The following is a 22,678-nucleotide window of genomic DNA, read 5'->3' as shown; positions in this document are numbered from 1 at the left end:
TATATAGTTTTCAGGGCTCCATGCAGAATGTTCCTCCTCCAGAAACTATTTAACCCCCCACAGGTGAGGCTAGGTTGCTTCTCCTATAAGAGTGATCATGACATTTTATTATAATTGTCTTTGTTCTACTCTCAGCTCAGGGAGAGGAAGGATCATGCTGTCTTGGTCACTGTGACACTCCCCAGAGCCTGGCTGGACTACTAAATATATTTTGTGGAAAGTAAGTGTTAATGGAAACTGTAGTGCTGGTGGGGCCAAGAGATGAGTAAGAAGCTTAGAGACCCAGCCAGATGAAGGGGCAATGACAGAAACTCATTCGATGAGATGGCACCTGCCAGCATAAAGGTCTACTAGATGGGTCCTGCTATTTAAACACATCAAGCATGCATACTGCAATATGGATGAGCTGGTCACAAAGGACCAGATAGTGTATGAACTGTCCAGAATAGGCAGTTTTTTTTTTTTTTTTTTTTATTAAGTAAACTCTGCCCCCAACATGGGGCTTGAACTCATGACCCTGAGATCAAGAGTCTCATGTTCTACTGACTGACCGAGTCAGGCACCCCCAGAATAGGCAAATCTATAGAGAACAGACTACCAAATATGCCTAGGCCTAGGGATATGGGAAGATTGCAAGTGACTTCTACTGGGCAGTTTTCTTTTTGGGGTAAAAAAAATGGTCTCAACTTGAATGTGGTTGATGGTTTGTACAACTCTGTGCATATACTAAAAATCACTGAATGTATACTTTAAGTAGATGAATCATAATGTATGTGAAGTCGACCTCCCATAAAGCTATTAAACTTAAAAACCACATTGAGACTTGAGGGCACTTTTAATAAACTAAATACATTTTACTAAATTAAAAATACTTGATAATGATAGAAACTACCATGATTTACAAGGCAGATATGAGTCATAATAACGCCATATGTTAGATGTTACCTAACAACTGTCGCTGGGGTGGATAACGAGAGAAACAATTTTCACAGCCACAAAAGGTAAACTAAACGAGGGTGAGAGAATGTATCTAGTTCAGTTTAACTCGAACACACGAAAATAACTGAAACGCATGAGTGAATAATGGGGAGCTGCTGTAGGCACCAACATCTTCTCTCCTTGCAGGTCAAACAGACTGCTTGTTACTGAAAACAGAGGTGCTAATCATCCAGGAAACACTGGAAGCCAAAAGAAGGAAGAGCTAATGAAGAAAATTAGTGCCAACTGACTGACTCCATTTGTGTGTTGCTGACAAAACTCCCACTTGGCTTCCACCAAGCATGATGCATTCATAGAGGGCCTCACCTTAACTCTGCTTCTAAGGGAAATGGAGATTTTACAGAGGTACCTTCTGGAAAGTTCAATCACCAAGTTTACATTGTGGCATATAATGGCATTATCATCATCAGCCAAGAGAGAAAAGGTGGTCACACAAATAACAGACGATCAAGATCCAGACAGAACGAAGACTTCTTGGTAAAACTTGCTTTGAAAGCTATTGGCTACGTCATCTTCTAGAGCAGTGGGCTGGCAAGTTTTTTGTCTGTTTGTTTGTTGCTTTTAATGACAGGTCAGACAGTAAATGTTTTAGGCTTTGAAGACCCAGAGGCAAAACTGAAGACACTATGCAGGTACTTACAGAACCAGTGAAAAATGCAAAAACCATTCTTAGCTTTGGGGTTTGGCTCCAGGGGCCATGGCCTACTGACTCTTGTTCTAAAGGTTCCAAGTTTTTTTTTTTTTTTTTTTAACGTTTATTTATTTTTGAGAGAGAGAGAGAGACAGAGCATGAACAGGGGAGGGTCAGAGAGGAGGGGACACAGAATCTGAAACGGGGCTCCAGCTCTGAGCTGTCAGCCAGAGCCTGACGCGGGGCTCGAACTCACGGACCACGAGATCATGACCTGAGCCGAAGTCGGACATTTAACCGACTGAGCCACCCAGGCGCCCCAAGGTTCCAAGTTTTTAAGAGTTGGAACTATCAGCTTAGCTGCTGAATCAGAACTCTCTCTCCAAACTTCCTGAGAGCCAGAAAGCAGAGGTCCAATGAATAAGATCATAACAACTAATATCTGATAGATCTTTCTGGTACGTGAAGTAATTTTGTAGAAATTACTTTATTCTCATGACAACGCTATTAGGTAGATAGTGTACAGAGCTTCCTGTCACCCAGGGCTGATCCCTTAACTGCAAATTCCTTGCTCCTTCATTTATATTCCGAGGATCTTCTATTGTGAGCACGTGGGTTTCTTCTATCATGACTGCAGAGAGGGAACGATAAGCCCAAAAGCCATGGGGACACGTGCAGCAACCCTGTTCAGTGCTCACGACTATAGGAATTTCAGTTGACTTCCCTGGAGGTGTGAACGCACAGAGGCCTGTAAAGCTTGACTGCGGCCATTCCTAGCAATTCAGTGAGGCTGCTCTGTTTCGCCACCATGAATACCATGAAACACACAGAGTCCTCATCACCTCCCCCTGGTCTTCTTCCTCCAGCATCACCTTTTCCACTGATCGCTCAGATTTTGGCCCAAATAATCCTCATTAAAAACAACCTAGGGGCGCTCTGGGTGGCTCAGTTGAGCTGCGTCCGACTTTGGCTCGGGTCATGGTCTTGCGGTTTGTGAGCTGGAGTCCCGAGTCGGGCTCTGTGCCGACAGCTTGGAGCCTGGAGCCTGCTTTGGATTCCGTGTCTTCCTCTCTCTCTGCCCCTGCCCTACTAGCAACTCTCTCTCTCTCCCTCTCAAAATAAACCATTAAAAACAAAAACAAAAACAAAAACAAAACAAAAAACCCCTAACCTGCTCTCCTGCTTAAAAGGCTTTCACGGACTTCATTACTTCTAGAACAAAAGGAAAAATAACTTTTCGTGTGGCCCCAAGACCCCCTCTCTCCCGGCCGCTGTGTTCTCCCCAGCCTCACCTTTCACTGCCTCTTAGGGAAACCTGTGCTCAGGCAAATGCAATTGCTTTTTTGCTCCCCCAGCTGTTTTGAGCCCCTCTGATTTCTCACAAGGTTCCCTGGGCCTGAAACGCCTACCTGAAAGTGGGCGTCTTCAAGATTCCCTCAGCCACACAGGGAGGTCAGGACCTCTCGCTTTGCTGCATACAAACTCCAGCAGTAGCTCAGCACTGGGACTGAGTCATCTACCCTCTCCCTGGTGGAGCTGCAGACCTCTTAAGGGTCAGAGGAGTGTCTTTAGTCCCTCGGGGGCTACACGCTCCAGTAGGAACAAGAGAGACAAAAATACGTAAACACAAGCTCCTGGCCTTCAAGAGTTCACCCTACTATTGGATGAATGAATAAAAGACAAACTTGTGAAAAGTTATGTGATGGCCCCGAATGGAAAAATGATCTGCAGCTGCAGGTACCAAAATGACTAGGAGCTGTCAGCAGCCACACGGCCAGCGCCTCTGTGGTGCAGGGGGAGAGGAGAGAATCTGAGAGTGGAGTCACGGCGGACCTAACACCCTGGCCCACACGGATGCACGCAGAAGTGGGAAGGCTTATGGTGTGGGGGGCAAGGAGAACCACAGGAAGGACTGGGGCCTTACCATGTGGTGAACTCAGCAATCACAGCTACAAGTCCTCGAGACCATCATCCAGGGGCTTTTGGCAGTAACCACCATGGCAGGGTCCAGAAAGATCACATCGTAAGGGCACTACACACTGACCCCCTGAGTGCTCGGGTCTCAATCTTTAGATGAGCAAGGTCTTACAGTCTCCCCACTGTTCATTGTCCTTTAGAGCCGTGCAATCTGTAGATGCTACAGAGCATTCTAAAAGCGTTTTCAGTGGTGTAAACTTGGGCGAATGGAGCTGTGATGACCACAGCTGTGTCCCGGAATTAGGCCAGTGGATCAGACGGAAGGGATGCTGTTTCTCCAATCCACAGGTGGCTGCTCTGTCCTGCATTCCCAAGGACACTCCTTTCAAAAGTGAACCAATTCTTTCTGAGTCTCGTGGTCTTTTTCTATCTCTGCTTGGATTTTTAAAAAAATTAAAAAAAAAAGTTTATTTCTGGGAGAAAGAGAGCACGAGTGGGGGAGGGACACAGAGAGAGAGGAAGACACAGAATCTGAAGCAGCCTCCAGGCTCTGAGCTGTCAGCACAGAGCCTGATGTGGGCTTGAACCCACAGACCGTGAGATCATGGCTGGAGCTGAAGTTGGATGCTCAACTGACTGAGCCACCCAGATGCCCCTCTGCTTGGCTTTTAATTTGCAGGGGTGGGGATAGGTGGCACCTGAATCTGAACACCCGCTCTCCCATGACCCCTCAAACACTGTCTTCTCTCTGGTTTTCTCCTCACCTCCCTGGAAATGCTTTCCTTCTTCCTCTCCTCTCTGTGCTCTGGGCACGTGGATCTCAGGATATCTTTTTTTTTTTAATAAGTGAGTCACATTTTTATTTATTTTTTTTTAAAGTTTATTTTATTTTTTGAGAGAGAGAGAGCACACACACGAGCCTAGGAGGGGTGGAGGGACAGGGAGAGAGAATCCCAGGCAGGCTCTGAGCTGTCAGCAGAGCCCCATCCAGGGGCTCAAAACTAACGAAACATGAGACCAGGACCTGAGCCAAAATCAAGAGTTGGATGCTTAACCGACTGAGCCACCCAGACACCCTGTGTCAGGGTGTCTTTAATGGTTGCTTCACACTTGTCCTCTTAGAGGTTATTTGTATACTTTTCAACCCTGACTATTCACCTGTATTCAGCTGGCCTCAGTACATTAATTCTGTAAATACTGATTATACACATATTTAGTCATTAATTCCCTAAATATGTGAGTTCCCAACATGTGCCAAGCATTATTCACATATTGGAGATACAAAGAAAAAGTCTCCACCCACCCCTGAGACACACTACTGGTAGAGACAGGGAAGTCACCCAAGAGTGAGGTTGAGTGCCATGAAAGAGACACCCAGAGGCTGTAGGAACAGGGAGAGGATAATCAGAGCCAACAGGGGAGGCTCAACAGGTTTCCCAGAGAAGGTGATATCTGCAAGGGACACGGGGGTAAAAGGAGTTAGGCAGGCAGATCTTGTGTGTGTGCTGGGGTGGGGAAGCTGGCATGGGGATGTCTGCTGTAGGCAGAGCGAGGGGCAGAAGTGAAGGCAGGCAGTGAGAAACAGTGGGGCTCTGACACACTGCAAGCAGCTGAGCAAGGTTACCCTAAGGCTGCGTGTGGGGCCGAGGGAGGCCATGGAAGGGCTCTGGGTAATGAGTGTTAATACCTTAAAAGCCATAAAGGGCTTCAGAAGGAGTTGGGTGGAGCAAAACGGTCAGATTGGTGGCGTCAAAGAGATCACTCTGGGGAACGAGTTGGGGGGGGGGGGGGGGGGGGGGACAGGGAGGTGATCGTGGCAAGACTCCAGGTGGGATGCAGAGAGGGAGTGACAGCTTTCCTTCTCTCGGGTGAAGCCAGATGTCCTGGCTCAGGTCTTTGGGCAGGTGATGGTGCTCTCTGTGAGGGGAAGGAGTGAGGAGGAGAAGCCAGTTCAGCAAAGAAATGGAAGGCATCAGGTGCCTGTGGAGCATGTGAGTGGAGATGCCCAGTAGGCGGTGGGAGGTTTAGGTGTGGAGCCCAGGAGAGAAGAGTCTGGTCCTAATCTAGATCTGAGCTGGAGCTTAGTGGGGTGGACTGGAGGGACTGGGGGTCCCCTACTGGGATGACTGAGCCTCAGGCAACAAGAGGGAGTCAGAAGAGCTCAATGAGGAGACTACCCTCATCCTGGCCGTGGCGCTCACAGAGCTGAATTTCAAGATGGCCTCCTATCTGTCTCCTCCTCCCTGCTCTCCCCTTTCTCCCTTCCACCATATGCACTGCAAGAAGATGGATTTTTCTAGAACACTGTCTACCTTTACTACCAGCTAACACTGCTTTCACAGCCTCCTATGTCAAAACCCAAATCTGCTGTCAGGTGTAAACAGCCCTCCCTCCATTACAAGTGCAGCATGACTTCCCATTTCTCACTATGTGCCCTCCACGCCTCAGTCAAGAGGCCTCCATCATGTGCATGCTAGTCCTCTGCTCAGGGGGATAATCTGCCTCGTGTCAGCCCACCCAGTCCTGCCGATCCTTCCAGGCCCTGAACCCACAGAGTCTCAGGCTGCACTGACGGCACTTCTTCTCAGACACCTTACCGCTCCGGGAACTCAGGCCAGTGTACCGTTGTTCCCGGGTTTTATCTCATTCAGTCTGTCTGCCCAAGCTCCCTGAAGTTGATCACAAATTCGTTAAGGGAAAGGACATGTTTTTCACTTCGCTTGTGCCCACAGAGTACCCACCAGTCTTGCTCAGAGTTTCCAGTAATGACCGACCGACTCTAACCCCAGAGCCAAGTGAGGCCCACAGGGGGTGGGTGACAGAGAGCACTAAGCCACTGCCAGGCAGTGAGAGGAAATATGACAGAACAAGGCAAAAGAAATAAAAATGAATACACTGAAACAAACATTCCAAAATAATGCTGAAGTCTTATCTATCAGAAACCTCCTCCACAGAAGAGGGGGACAGAGTGACTCAGCCAACAGACATGAGCCAGCCTCTATCACCGGCCACCCCAGGGTTGGCATGTGGACACAAAGGCCATGAGGGCCTGTCTCGCTTCAAGGGTGAACCAGCTACTGACGGCAACAGACACCAACACCGAGCCCTCATACACCATCCCTCGAGAAGAAGCAACAGTCAGTGCGAGACTGACTGCACCGGGCCCTTCTCTCTGGAATGTGCCCACCCCCAAATTCATAGTTGAAGTTCCTAATCCCCCATGTGACTGTATTTGGAGACAGGGCTTTTACAGAGGTAATTAAGGTTAAATGAGGTCCTAAGGGTGGGACCCTGATCCAACAGGACTCATGTCCTCATAAGAAGAGATGCCAGGAGCACGCATACTTTGGGGCAAGACCACATGAGGACAGAATAGGAAGGTTGCCATCTGCAAGCCAGGGAGAATCCTCTCCAAATACCAAACTTCCAGCACCTTGTCCTTGGACTTCTAGTTTCCAGAACAAAAAGAAAAAAAAATTTTCTGTTGTTTAAACCACTCAGTCTGTGGTACTCGGTTATGGCAGCCTGAGCAACTATAATAAAGGCAGCAAATCTTTTTTTTTTAATTGTTTTTTAACGGTTTATTTATTTTTGCGACAGGGAGAGACAGAGCATGAACAGGGGAGGGTCAGAGAGAGGGAGACACAGAATCCGAAACAGGCTCCAGGCTCTGAGCTGTCAGCACAGAGCCTGATGCGGGGCTCGAACTCACGGACCGCGAGATCATGACCTGAGCCGAACTCGGCCGCTTAACCGACTGAGCCACCCAGGCACCCCAAAGGCAGCAAATCTTAACTGAAATCGACACATATTCAGGTTATAGGTCTGTCTGCCTTTTCTGTCAACCAGCATCACTATCTGTGGGGTTTACAGAAGTTTCATCTACTGACCAGGGTTCCAACTAACATCACATCAGACCACAAGGCCACTTACAACAAAGTATGCACAGCAGCAAAAAGACCACGGGATGCAGTGACCCTCACGTATCAAATGACCTGGGAGCTGCCACCTTGCCAGATCAATGAGACAGCCAGTTGAAGGTGTAAGTGAAATGCCAGTTTGGAGAGGATGCCCCACAAGGACAGCACTCTTGGCCCCAGCATACAGTGCAGACCCTAAATCAACAACCGCTATCTGGGGCTGCGTCCCCAACAGTTGGATCTTGGAAATACGAGATAGGAGGGGATGGAACCCTGATTACCCTCTTACCCAGTGACCCACTTGGGAATCCGGCTTCCTGCCCCTGAAACTCTAGACTCAGTGGGTTTAGAGAATGTGCCGCCCAGGAGTGGAATGCTTCCACCAGGGACACAGTAAGAGGCCATTACATCTGGAGTTACAGCTGTGGCCCAGTCATTCTGGGCTTGTGTGCCAAAAGACCAGCAGGCAAGGAAACAGATCACCACCGTGGCAGGATTAATTAGCCCTAATCCTCAGGAAAAGGCATAGACAGGGGGACAAAAAGTGGGAGGGAAAAATATGTGCAGCACCAGGTGCTGCACTAGGACATCACTTGGTACTCCCTTGCCCCGAGGTTTACAGTAAATAGATAGACAAGGGCAGCAGACACAGCCCGAGAAAGGCATGGTGACAGGGACTCAGACCCCACAGGGATGAGGCTCCATGTCACTTCACCAAGTGTGCCTTTCAGCTGAGAGTGGAATGGGAAGTAGTGGAGGGAGACGATGACCAGTGTGGCCTGGAGACCAGCTGCAGCAGAAGGGGGTGAAGTATGTCCTGCTAACACTCTTCTTGAAGGTTTCTCCTGGGAAAAGAGCATCGCTGGAATCTGGAAGAGCCGCTCCAAGAACTTACTACGTGAACCAGGAGGATGCAAACGGCACAGGGGGTGGCTACTTTGGTCCGCCCCCCCCCCCCCAGAGCCCGCACCTCCCCCAGGACTGAAGGCTCCACCCTCCTGCTGTGGGGGTGCCGGCAGCTGACACCTCTCCAGGGATGCGCCCTCTGTGGATGGTGTGCATCTGACAGCCAGTTGGCCCGAGACCTGCAATCTGTACCCAGTGACTGACCGGTGGAGGTTCCATGGTTCAGCTCCTGGGCCGGATCTGGGGCTCTCTCTGTTCCACAGCTCTCTGTAAGGCTGGCTCAGACCCTCTTCATAACTGCTGTTCAGCCACCCTTTGTCCTTCGCCACCCCTCCCCCAAAAGATGCCGATCCTGACAATGTTGTCTGAGAAACTTCATGCACAAAAATGTGCCTGGGGACGCCCAGCTGAGCAATGTAACTTCCCCGGCTTGCTCATGAGTACAAGGTCCACAGCTACCTGACAGGGAGTCCAGGCATACTGAAGGCACCTCAGTAGATCTATTTCCCCCAAATCTGCTCTTCAGATGATGGTGAAATGGTGCTGTCATCGATCTATTATATCACATTACCTAAGCCAGAAACCTCAGAATCATACCCTCAGAATGGTACCCTATGTCTTTCTCTCCCTCACAGCTCTGCCCGTTCTGCCTGGAACATATTTATACTCGCAATGACTTCATTTTTGGGACACTGATTATTCTGAGTTCCCATACTTTTCATTCTTCCTTCTGTTTCCTTGAAGGATCCAGTTCCTCCTCTTGCTACATACAAAGCTTCGTCTATAGCCTATGTTCATCGTGGACGTAATTCTCTTAAAGAACTCATCTAGCACCTTGCTTTCATCTCTTGACCCTACAGAGCTGACTCCAGATCTATACCTCCAGTTCTGACCTAAGAGGGAGGTCTGTTCTCCGCATTTAACACACAGATACATCGCAGGTATCTTTGTTGTATGCTTCAGAGTCACCTCAAGTTCAAATACATCTCTGGGGAACAACCTGTGCTTCCCTCTTTCACCAGTGGACTCAGCCTGTTAATAAGGGGCCCCTTCTTCTACCCCAGATACAGACTCTGGGACTGACATCTCCAATGGGACACCGGATGCCACACTCGATTTCACTTCTCCAGACCAGTGTGAGGCCTGCAGACCTAATTCTCACACCCAGTGAAGGCAGGAGCTAGGGAGATGCTAGGAGAGAACAGTATCCTCTCTCATACCCCAGAAGGTAAAGATGGAGACAAGAAATGAAGAGCCCACTCACTGCGCTGGCTCACAGAATGGCGAAGAAAGATCAGGTATGAGGTTTTGGCTGATAGATAGTAACCCTTGAAAGACAAGTGTGCTAAGAGAGTGCTTGAATACAGCAGTGTTTGTAGATAAATGCTCAATATTCCCTGATGATTGATACCAAGCCTACAAAAACAGCATTTATGTGATTCACTGGTTGTTCCCCTGAAATTTTCTTACCTCCGTCTTCTCTCCATTTCAACCAAGGAAAATCAAGAAGTTTTAAATGTGCTCTTCACCCCGGAGCACACGATAATAAGCACTTTAACAGGAAGACATTGTGGCTTTTACAAGATCATAAGAAGAGATAAATATCACGTCTTGTTAACTAGGTTGGTGTTTCTCTAAGAAATAACGTTTATCTAATAGAAGTGGAACAAGAATGTCCAGTTTGACCAGTCTTTCAGCTGCCATTTATTTTTTTACCTTTAAAAAACCCCGAGAATAGCCACTATCAGAGACCTACATCCCACCTGGGAAAACGTCAAATTATCCACACTTTGACCTGCAGGACTGAAATATCCTCTCTCCTGCACACACAGCCATAGAGGCAAGCATACCCAGGCCTCTGAGAGCTTCTGCGGATCCCTATCTTGTCGCTCACCTGCTGCCTCTGTCTTCTCACTTGGGCAAACTGAGACAGCATCAGCTGCCGGTCCAGCAACTCCATCGTCTGCTGTCTCTGGATGTCCACTGTGGCCCCCATTCCGACTCTGGCTTCGGCCGTGGGTTCTGAAGATGAGAAGATGGGCTCAAGTGTCCGGGAAAAGAACTTTGCCATCCAGCTGGGAACGTAGAGAACCCGGTGAACTTGAAACATTTTGCTGTTGTAGCAGATGCCTGATATCTGAAAGAGGAAAGTCCAGCTGGGTTGTTTCATTGTAACAATGTTAAAGAACATATTTAACACAGAAATCAATAACCACAGGTATTTCAGATCGTATTTTTCATCATTTTAGCAGTGCCAGGTGATAACCAAAATCCTACCAAGTTGCTGAATGATAAGCAGTACAAATCAACAAAAATTTACTCAGTAAACAAATTTGTTTTTTTAAAGCTAGAAGAGACAGCAAAATTCTAACCACGTAACACTCAAAGTACTGGTAAAATATTTTAAAAGCAATATTTTCTTTTAAAAAAAGAAGCTATAGGGGCGCCTGGGTGGCGCAGTCGGTTAAGCGTCCGACTTCAGCCAGGTCACGATCTCGCGGTCCGTGAGTTCGAGCCCCGCGTCGGGCTCTGGGCTGATGGCTCGGAGCCTGGAGCCTGTTTCCGATTCTGTGTCTCCCTCTCTCTCTGCCCCTCCCCCGTTTATGCTCTGTCTCTCTCTGTCCCAAAAATAAATAAACGTGGAAAAAAAAAAAATTAAAAAAAAAAAAAAAAAAAAAGAAGCTATATAAGACCTGGTTATCAAAACACTTTCACACTATACTAGCACTGTGGTTACTCTTATTGGCAGATGGCCATCAAAGAGAGACACTGGCAGAAAACAACTTTAAGGGTGTAATCCAGCCATGTAATACATTGATCAGAAAACAGGGGCGGCTGGTGGTTCAGTTGGTTGAATGTCTAACTCTTCATTTTGGCTCAGGTCATGATCCTAGGGTCATGGGATCAGGTGCCCACATCAGGCTCAGTGCTGAGCATGGAGCCTGCTTAAGATTCTCTCTTTCCTCTCTCTCTCTCTCCCTTCCTTTCTCTCTATCCCTCTCCCCAGCTTCTGTGTGTGTTCTTTAAAATAAAATTTAAAAAATTATCAGAAAATAAAGACAATTTAAAATTTACATAGTGTTCTAGTACATTTTTCAAGTACTAATTTTTCTAGTTTTAAAATCCTCGCCAATAGTAATTAATAATTCTATTCACAGCCAAGCCTACAAAACTCATATCTTTAAGGTAATTCATATGGTAATAGATGTCTAAAGACTCTTGGTTTTCTAGGTTAAATGAGTATGGCAATTCCTTTGTAAAAAAAAAAGAAAAAAAAATCTTTAGGGGCTCCTGGGCAACTCAGTCGGTGAAGTGTCCAACTTCGGCTCAGGTCATGATTTCACAGTTTGTGAGTTCAAGCCCCACGTTGGGCTCTGTGCTGACAGCTCAGAGCCTGGAACCTGCTTCAAATTCTGTCTCCCTCTCTCTCTGTCCCTCCCCTGCTCGTGCTCTGTTTCTCTCTGTCAAAAATAAGTATATATTAAAAAATTTTTAGTAAAAAAAATATTTAATTCTGTGAATTTGATTCTTAGGATAAGAGATTATTCACACCAAATTAGAACATAACTGATAATATGCTAATAGGAGAAAAGTACACTTTAATATTTTCTTCATAAAATTTAAATCAATTAAGTAGGCAAGATTTGTTGAGCATCTAGTATACACCAGGCACTGTTCTAGGCACTCAGGGGACAGCAGAAGACAAGGTAAACAAGATCGTACTCTCATGGAGGTAACAGTGGCCAACATGGAGAATACACAGTAAATGAGCAAACACAACAATTCCAGATACGTTCTGTGAAGGAGACAAAATAAAGTGGCTTGGAGAAGGGACCATCTTTAGGTCAGATGTCAGGGAAGCTTTGGAGAAAGTGACATTTGAGCAAATACCTTCAGGATAATGGGATGCCAGTGATTCAAAGAACTGGAGGAAGAACATTTTAGGCAGTGAAAACAGCAAATGTGATGCAGGAGTGAGCCTGGGAACGTCTATTAGAAATCTTAGTTGTGATATTGACTGGGCAGTTAGATAGACCTGGAACTTTGGGGGGAAACTTAGCAGGGCTAAAGATTTAGAGGTCACAGGCACTGACAGCGGTTAAAGCAATGGGACTAGATGAGATAATAGCAAGGGTGCGGGACGAACAAAAGGGCGAAGAGCACTTAGGATTCAACCCAGCAATATTCTGTGGATGGACCGAGTAGGAGAAGCGAGTGCCGTGATCTGAGAAGGGCTTTCAGGGGACAGGAGGAAAACCAGGAGGGCTCAGCATCACTGAAGCAAAGAGAACAGTGTTTTAGGCTGGGAACAGCTGGTGATGAACCACACAGCTCCGCCGCGTTCAAGTAGGACGGGGAGGAAAATGACCGTTGGACTTGGCAAAATGGAGGTATCTGATAACCTTCTAGGAACAGCTGTGGTGCAGTGGTAGGAGCCAAAGACAGACTGGAGTAGAGGGAAGAGTGAAGGTAGAGGAGCTTTGGTTTCAAATAATTTCCATGTCACTTTTCTCAACAACGGTACAGAACAACATAGAAAATGAAAACAAACAAATTCCATGTTCAGTGAAACTAGAAAGCATCTGTAATCCTGAACTACACTAAACCAAATGGAAAACACATTGAGGAATTATAAAATACCTTGGCATATGGGGAGAAAGGGTAAATCCAAATGCTGGCAAGGTGGTTCAGAGCTCAGACAGGCTCAGGGATCAGAGGCAGGCGGGGGTGAAAGGGGCACTACTTCACTCTGTGGGAGAAGCGGTCTGGCCTCCTGCCCCACCCAGCATGGTGCATGCCCCCCCCCCCCCCCCCCGCCACCTCAGTGTGGCTCGTGCCTACTCTCCTCCACGGGGAGAAGGTAAGAGCTCTGTGGGGCACGAATCAAAGAGGCTCTAAAGTGGGCAGAGCAAGCCCAGAGGGGAGGCCTGGGGTTCTATCCATGAGATTCCACACAGAGGAGACAGGCCCTCACAGAGGGCCCAGAAGAAGACAACAGAGCGGGTGCAGGGAGAGGGGGACTCTACTCCAAGAGATAATAGTTAAAAGAGTTTTCCAGAATTAATAAAGAATACAAATCTCAGATTGGAAATGTCCAAGAAGGACAACAAAAGGAAATTGATATCTAGATTCACTGTAGTGAAACAAAGAAAGAAGTCCTTAAAAATAACTGGAGATAAAATATAGATAGCCTAGAAAGGAGAAACAATGAACTCTCTGCAGAACAGCAAACTGTTATAAAGAAAACTAAAAAACTATAAAAAGGCACATAAAAAAAACCCCTAGTAATAAATAAAGGCATCATATCCATGAATAGGAATTTACCAAATTGTTAATATACTAATTTTCACCAAATTAAGATATAAATTCAATATAGTTTGAAATAAAATCTTTTTTTTTAAAGTTTATTTGTTCATTTTGAGACACTGAAAGAGCAGCATGAGGAGGGAAGGGCAGAGAGAGAGGGAGAGAGAGCATCCCAAGCAGGCTCCTTGCTGTTAAGCACGTGGTGCCCCACGTGGGGCTCGATCACACAAACCGTGAGATCACGACCTCAGCCGAAATCAAGAGTCAGACGCTTAACTGACTGAACCATCCAAGTGTCCCCAAAATAAAATCTTACTAGGGTTTTTTGTTGGAACTTAAATGACAACTCTAAAATGCATTTGGAATATTTAAAGGTTAAGTGTTAAAAACATAATGTTGGGAGAAACAATGCAGACAAAAAAATGTATACATTATGATTCCACTTTTGTAAATGGATTGATCTGAACTATATATAAATAAAGTGGGAAAACCAGGAAGGGAGCATGAGGGTGATGACCATATGTCCTAGGAGAGGAGTCACAGGAGGGAGGGGCGCCAAGAGGCTTCAGAGGCTGGTAGGACTCTAGCATGCATGGGTCTCAGGTGTGTTCACTTTACACTGATTTGTTGGTTTCATGACATTTATGGTTTAGGCACATTTAGTATGCCATATATATATCATAATAAACATATTTTAAAATAAAAAAGAAAGGATCCAGAATGGCCAAAGTAATTTTAAAGAAACATAATAAGGCTTATCAGATTTTAAGATCTGATATAAAGGTGGAATAACTAAAATAATATGGTCTTTATGTAGAGCTACTCAATCTACCTAAGGAACAAGAGCATAGAAGGAGACTCTGGAGTCCCTTATGGTAAGGGCATGTGGTACACAGCAGGAAAGGGTAAGTGGAGGGAAAGACCAGGTGAGCTCAACACGGGGATAAAGACAAAACAGACACCCTCTCTCCAACACCATGCATCAACTCCCAATGCATTAAGGAAACAGATAATTCACCGTACTTTAAATCTCTCTGCACAAAATATAGAAGGCACATCTTTTTGACACTGGGATGGGGAAGGATTTTTAAATATGGATGAGAGCACAAACTATAAAAGAAAACATACATTTATGTAGTTTACAATTCAAAAGCTACAGTGTGCCAAAAAGTCACCATAAATGAAGTGAAGGGACAAGTAAGAGCCTAGGGAAAGTACTCAGAATCCTCGAAGTCAATCAACAAAGGTAGTATTCAAAATAAAGAGTCTCTATACATATAATTTATCAGAAAAAGACAATCAACCAAACTTAAAAAGCAGGTGAACAGGCAATTTCAGAAGAGGAAGTTCAAAAGGGCAACAAACACATGAAAAGATTTTATTCTCACTTGTTTTTAGGGAAATGCAATGTTAACTATTATAATAATTTGGAAAAAATGGGAAAAATCTGGGATCAAGTTTTGGTGAGGACGAGGAGACCTGACAACTCTCACAGTCCTGAGGACAAGTAAAATGGTGGTTCAAGCTCTCTGGAGAGCAATGTGGCTGTGACCAGACCTGAGCTGAGCTGAAGGCTTGCCTCAGGAAATGCTCTACTGCAGTGCTGTATTTAACAGTTAGGAAATGAAACAAAGTATCTCCAGGAGATGAATGGTAAAAGACTGGCTTATTCATCCAAGGGATCACTAAACAGCAGTTAAAATAAATTCGGTGTATGTGTGTTCATATATTTTTTATTTAATTTATTCTTTAAATTAATTAGTTAATTTTAATATTTATTTACTTTTGAGAAAAAGAGAAAGCGTGTGAGCAGGGAAGGGGCAGAGAAAAAGTGAGACACAGAACTGGAAGCAGGCTCTGGGCTCTGAGCTGTCAGCACGCTGCTTGACATGAGGCTTGAACCATGAACCGTGAGATCATGACCTGAGCCAAAGTCAGATGCTTAACCGACTGAGCCACCCAGACTCCCCTTAATATATTTTTTAAATGTATCATACATTGTAGCCATCTTTCCCCATGATTTCAAAACACAAAATAATAGTATAGACTATTTATGGACACAAATAGTAAGTACAGAACCACAGAGAGTGGCTTCTTCTACAGCAGGATGGGGAAGAGGGGAGTTGTGGGGGTAGCACTATCTGTGTGTGTGTGTGTGTGTGTGTGTGTGTGTGTGTGTGTGTGTGTGTTTTTAACAAGGAAAGAGATAGGAAGTGTTATGGCAAAAACATATAATGGATTGGAGGCAAGGAATTAGAAATGCCTTTTCTAAAGATCTGGGTAGGAAGGAAAACAGAAAATGGGGCTGTATTGCATTGATTTTGCTGAAGATAGCAATGTGATGTTATAAACATAACAAAATAGGAAAATAATTGACCAAATTAGAACTGTGAGATTTGAATTAAATAAAAAATTTAAAATGTTTGCTTTTTCGATTCAAAGCCTCAACCATGATTGTGAGTTTGTCTATTTCTCCCTTTATTTCCCTTTTAATGTCTTGTATGTATTTGGAAACTGTTATTAGGCACACATATACTTATAATTGACCCTTATCATAACAAAGTATCCCTTTTTGTTTTTAGTAATACTCCTACAGCAACCTACTTTGTCTGATATGAATGTGGCATTTCAGCTGTTTCCATGATATCTTTCTTTATCATTTGACTTTCAACCTTTGTGTGTGTGTGTGTGTGTGTTTACAGTGTGTTCTGTAGGTTGTATATAGCAGTTTCTGACTTTTAATTCCAGTCTGACCATTTCTGCCTTTTGATTAGAGTGTTGAACTCTTCATACTTAATGTACTTACTTTGATATATAGTTGGATTTTGCTATTTGGTTTCTATTTGTCTCATCTGTTTTTTGTTGTTTCTCTTTTCCTATTTTTCTTTTGTGTTAAAACAATAGTTTTTAGTACTTCATTTTAATTTTTTTTGTTTGTTTTTAGCAATATCTCACTGCATATTTTTCTTGTGTTTGCTATAGGGATCTTACAGAATCCATCTTTAACTTACCACAATGTGCTTAGAGTTAATATTGAATTACTTCAAGTAAAATATAGGAAACTTGCAAGAGTTTAGTCCCACTTAACATCACCCCTATCCAATGCCACTTTTTTTGTCTTATATAGTACACCTATATACTGCATACTATCAATATGGTGTCATTTTTGCTTTATGTAATCATGTTTTTTACAGAAATTAGGTAAAATAATAAAAATCCACAGCTTTTGCCTCTTAAAGAGATCACAATTTAGCAGAGGTTCTTAATTTGCAGAGTAGGGGAGTTATCGATTCTTTCAAGGAATTGACGAAAGCTAAAGATTTTCACTCTCTTGCCCATGTCTATGCCTGCCCCCCACCATCATGGATACACTCACCAAAATTGTGTGTTCAGTTTTAGTAGGACCATCCTGTGAACAATTAGGATAATTTATAACCCATTAATAAATAAGTATACTACTGTAAATTCTGGCAGGGATAAAACAGGGCTTTTGTGCTCATTTGCTTAAATTTCATCGGAAGGGTTCGCTTTCTATTTGAATGTGTGCTCTGGAAGAGGAAGAAATGTGGTTGGTTTTGATCCGTTTGACCACTGCACCTAGAACAGTGTCTGGCACATAGTAAGAATCCTTTAAGTATTTTCTGAGAGAATGGCTCTACAAAAATAAATACGTTATTTTAGATTCACCTGTCTATGCCTCTGGTACACCAGTATGACCTCAAGTTGTCAAATAAATAAAATGCTATTCATAAATGTTTTAGCTATTCATAAAGGATTAAAATATGAAGAGCTCAGGCAGTTTAGTTTCCTATTAATATTTGATAATCACCACCCTTTTCTAGGACAAGATGGGGAAGTTAAGAACGCCTGCATTAAATTCTCCCTAAGTTATATATCTCATTACTACCATGAGCTTTCAGAGTGTATTATTATTACACCACATTTAGACATTACTTTTTTTAATGTTTACTTATTTTGAGAGAGAGTGTGGGCACTCAAGCATGAGAGGGGCAGAGAGAGAGGGGGACAGAGGATCCGAAGCAGGCTCCAGGCTCTGAGCTGACAGCACAGAGCCCAATGTAGGGCTTGAACCCACGAACTGTGAGATCATGACCTGAGCTGAAGTTGGACACCAATTGAGCCACCCAGGCGCCCCTTTACACATTACTTTTAACTTTAATTTTCATAATCGCATAAACCTATCACGTACTGGGACTTCTGAATGAGAGTTTTCTCAAAACACACAGTTTGTGGGGGGGAAAAAAAGACAAAGAGGCTTTAAAAATAGACCAGATGCTCAAATTTGCATGTCGAGAGGCCAGGGGAAACACTAACAGAGGGGCTCCGGTTAGGCCCTCAGAGCGGGAAGCCCAAGATCAAGCGGACAGGCCCAATGACAAGGGACAAAGCAGTAGCACTGGTCTCGGGAAGGCCGGGACTGAGGTCCAGGATGACCAGATACGGAACAAGTGGCTTGGTCCTGGGAAGGCCAGCTAGAGCCAGAATCAGAGCATTCAAGCTGCAGGAATCAGGAATCCTGGCCCAGGAAAAGAAACCCAGAGGTCAGGAGAGCATTCTAGGCCACGTGCAGTTGAAAGCACAGACCAAAGAGCCAGGCCACAGCCCTGGATTAGTGCTAGGAGCTCCCCATAAGCTAACAGAAGCTATTACCTCATAAATCTAACTGAGAATGTAAAACTCAGGGAATGCTTTTCTTTTAGGCCATTAGTAAACATGGGCATCAATTACACTTACGCTGATTTTTCAGGTTAGTAGTCCTTTTAGAAAGGGAACCATGAAATAATGCTCATCGGGCAAATAAAGAATTTAATTTGCCGGGCATACAATAGGTGAAACCCTCTTGATCATAGACAGTAAACCTCAAGTGTCCTCTGGTCCTGCTCAATATTAGCATGAAACCACAGCCGACAAAGGTGAGAAACCATGACTGGGCAAGGACACCCACCCAGGTGTTTAATGATCTCTTTCTGCAGGCAGCTGTGGCTGAACAGAAACCTACACGGCAAACTGCACCTTAGGGTCCTGTGAGCCATGGTCCCAACATTCAGAAACCTATCCTCTAATGGGACAATAGGATAAACACCAGGAGCTGCTCTTCTGGGGAGAAAGCGCTGCATTCACAAGACAGGGACGAACCAAGGGAACAAACGTCCCTTGGCACCGGGACCCTGTCATAGGGACTTCATATGCACTCAGGTCCTAAAGAAACCAGACTGACTGAGGCTTTTCATCCAGCATTTATTCTCTCAACACATACTTAACATTTACAATGTGCCAGGCTGTGTTCTAAATGCTGGGATACAGCAGGGAGCAAAACAAAGAAAATCTTTTCTCTTAACAGAACTTACATCTACCTATTCCCTTTCTTCATTAAAAGAAACAAAGGAGGAAACTTTGGAATTACTTTTTTTTTTAACCCAAAGAATATGTATGCAAATTAGAATTGCCTAAAGTTATTTCTGCCATTTGTGATAAATTATGAAATGATTATTCTTTTCATAACAGGCTGAATCATGGGACTTTCGCACTTATTGAAAGAGTCTTGCAATCTTGCTCTTTGTCAAGTGCAAAAATGATTCAGATGAACTTCTTGTAGCTTTCCTCTGTTTTAATATCACTTAAACAATTTTTTTTAAACGTTTATTTATTTTTGAGACAGAGCATGAACACGGGAGGGGCAGAGAGAGAGGGAGACACAGAATCTGAAACAGGCTCCAGGCTCTGAGCGGTCAGCACAGAGCCCGACGTGGGGCTCGAACTCACGGACCGTGAGATCATGACCTGAGCCGAAGTCGGACGCTTAACCGACCAAGCCACCCAGGTGCCCCTAATATCACTTTCAAGTATCTGATTAAAGCACTGGGTATCCTGATTCTTGGGAAGTTAAACTGGAAAAGGGATGGAATTAGATTGATCACAGAATTTTTCTTTTCTGTTCTTTGTTTTGAGGAAAGAGGGGAAAGGGACAGAGGGAGAGAGAGAATCCCAAGCAGGCTCCACCCTTAGCATGGAGCACAACGCAGGGCTCGATCCGACAACTCTGGGATCGTGACCCAAGCCAAAATCAAGAGTTGGATGCTCAACTGACTGAGTCACCCAGGTGCCCCACAGATTGTTTCTAAATAAACTGTCTTAGGCGGCTGCTCTAAACTTCTCCTTTTGGAAAACCACAAATAACAATGCTTATATACAGAAGTTTATTCTCCTTCATGTTATAAAAGCTCTAACTAACTTAACTGCATTCCAGGCAGCAGAGGGAAGAAAATGAGGGAGGACAGAAGGACAAATGCTACTTTAAGGAGCCTTTCCAGAAGTCCCACCAACATGTGGGTTTACAGCTCACTGGCCAGGATGCCAGGATTTAATGTGATGGCAATACCCAGACGCAATGGAAACTGGGAAATGTGATATTTTATTTAGTTGGAGGCAATATTGCCCCAAATGAGATGAAGGTTCTGCTACTAAGGAAAAAGTATGTCAGGAGATGAGCGTCTTCAGCACGTGGGAAAACCTTAATCAGGTGTATTAACGTAAATCCCTTTCAATACTCCTTTTAACAAGGACATTATCCGCCTTTAAAATTACATTCACTTTCATAAACTGATTTAAGAAAATAAAGAGAAAACAGACTTATATTGAAACTTGTTTCCTAAATAAACTAAAAATGAATGTGAAGATGTAGGACGAATTATGCGTTTACAGATATAGACTCAATGGTGAAAACCCAATGCTTTCTAAGGCAAGAACAAGACAAGGATATCCATTCACCACTTTTATTTAACACTGTATCAGAGGTCTTAGCTAATGCAGTAAGAAAAAAAAATAGGCACAGAATGGAAAGGAAGAAGTAAAACATATAAACAAAATGTATTTCTTAATGACATAATCATGTATGTAGAAAACTCTAAGGAATCCATTGAAAAGCTACCAGAAATAATAAATTTAGCAAAACTGCAGGATACAATAGCAATATATAGAAATCAATTGCATTTCTATATACCAGCAACAAATAATTAGAAAAGAAGTTATAAAAACAACTCCATTTAAAATAGTATCAAAACCCACAAATACTTAGGAATACATTTACTAAAAGAAGTGCAGGGCCTATATATACTGAAAATTTAAAAACTGTAATGGGGACTTAAAGGCTTGCTAAATAAATGTAGAAATATACCATATTCATGGATTGGAAGACCCAATATTGTTGAAATGCTTATATTAGTTATTTATTGCTGAATAACAAATTGCCCAAAACTTAGTGGCTTAAAAACAATAAGCAGTCATTATACACACAGTATATATGGGTCAGAAATCTGAGGGCAGATTCATTAGGTGACTGTGGTTCAAGATCTCTCACAAGGCTGTAGTTAAGATGTTAGCTACCTGTGCTCATATGATGACTGGACATGAAGGATCAGCTTCCATGGTAGCTCAAAAACACAACTGGCAAGTTAGTGATGATTGCTGGCAGGAGGCCACAGTTCTTTGCCATGTGGACCTGTCCATATTGCTGCTTCAGTGTCCTTGGGACATGGCAGCTGGCTTCCCCCAGAGCAAATAATCTGAGGGAGCAAGACAGAAGCATCTGTGTCTTTTATGACCTGTTCTTTGGAGTCACACACCATCATTTCTGCCATAGTGAACTGGTAAGTACAGGCCACACTCTAGGAGAGGGGAATTAAACTCCATTTCTTGAATTCTGAAAGGATTTGTGGGCACATTTTCAAATAATCTCAATGGCAATTCTCCCCAACTAATCTATAGTTTCAGTGAAATCTCAAACAAAATCTTAACTACTTTTTTTTTAAAGAAATTATAAGCTGATTTAAAAATGCATATGGAAAGTAAACATTCCAAAAATAGCTAAACAAGTTTTGAAAAAGAACAACATTGGAAGACCGACATTATGTGATTTCAGCTTAACATAAAGCAAAATTACTCAAGACAGTATGGTACTATGACATATGACAGTATTGGCGTAAAGATATGCATATAAATCACTGGGACAGAAAAGAAACTCAAGAAAGAGACCCACACTGGTTAACTGATTTTCAACAAAGGTGCCAAGGTAATGCAAAGGAGCAAAGAGTCTCTTCAACAAATGGTGATGGAATGATACTAGATAACTGTATGGAAGAAAATATACCTCAGCTCTTACTTCACAAGAATTACACTCAAATGGGATCACAAACCTAAATGCAACAGCAGAAAGTATAAATTCTAGAAGAAAATATCGAATAAAAATCTTTGTGGAATTGGATTAGCACAGATTTCTTAAATAAGGCACCAAAGGCTCAAACTATTTTAAAAATTGAAACACTGAATTAAATCAAGATTAAAAACTTTTGCTCACTGAAAGACATAATTCAGTGAAAGAGGCAAGCCACAGACTGGGATAAAATTTTTACAAAATATATCCAACAAAGGGCTTATGTCCAGAATATAAAAAGAATCCTTTTAACTATTATAAGACAAATGTAACTCAATGAAAAAGTGTGTAAAATATTTGAACAGATACCCCACAGAGGAAGATACACAAATGGCCAGCAGGCAGAAGATGTTCAAACCATTAGTCATTAGAGAAATGAAAATTAAAACCCAAGGTATCACTACATGCCAACTAGAATGGCTAAAGTTAAAACAGCTGACAAAACCAAGTGCTAGCAAGGATGTGGAGCAACTGGAACTCTCACGTATCGATGGTGGAAATGGACGACAGACAGCCACGGTAAATCATATTGTACTACTTTACAATGTTTAACATACATTTATCACATGACTCAGCAATTCTCCTCCCAGATATTAACTCAAGAGAAGTGGAAACATGTCCAACACAGCATTATTCCTAACAACTCAAACCTGGAAGCAATCCAAATGTCTATCAACTGGTGAATGGACAAACTGTGGTACAACCATACCACAGGTTAATACAGTAACAAGGACTGAGAGTAATAAGACCAATCTTAAAAACACCACG

General features: G+C 43.6%; 1 protein-coding gene across 5 annotated transcripts in view; it reads right to left on the bottom strand.

The window, feature by feature from the left end:
• UBAC2 (UBA domain containing 2) overlaps positions 1–22,678 on the bottom strand; it is a 174,021-nt gene that overhangs the window by 25,665 nt on the left and 125,678 nt on the right. For all 5 annotated transcript variants that reach the window (XM_032592407.1, XM_032592411.1, XM_032592414.1 and 2 more), the window contains exon 7: positions 10,268–10,510. In XM_032592407.1, coding sequence (XP_032448298.1) covers positions 10,268–10,510 — 243 coding nt within the window. The remainder of the gene's footprint in view (positions 1–10,267; positions 10,511–22,678) is intronic.

The sequence above is a fragment of the Lynx canadensis genome, chromosome A1 (genome assembly GCF_007474595.2).
Source record: "Lynx canadensis isolate LIC74 chromosome A1, mLynCan4.pri.v2, whole genome shotgun sequence".
NCBI classification, from domain to species: domain Eukaryota; kingdom Metazoa; phylum Chordata; class Mammalia; order Carnivora; family Felidae; genus Lynx; species Lynx canadensis.
The sequence above is the reverse complement of the archived record's forward strand: the minus strand, read 5'-3'. Positions and strand labels throughout refer to the sequence as shown.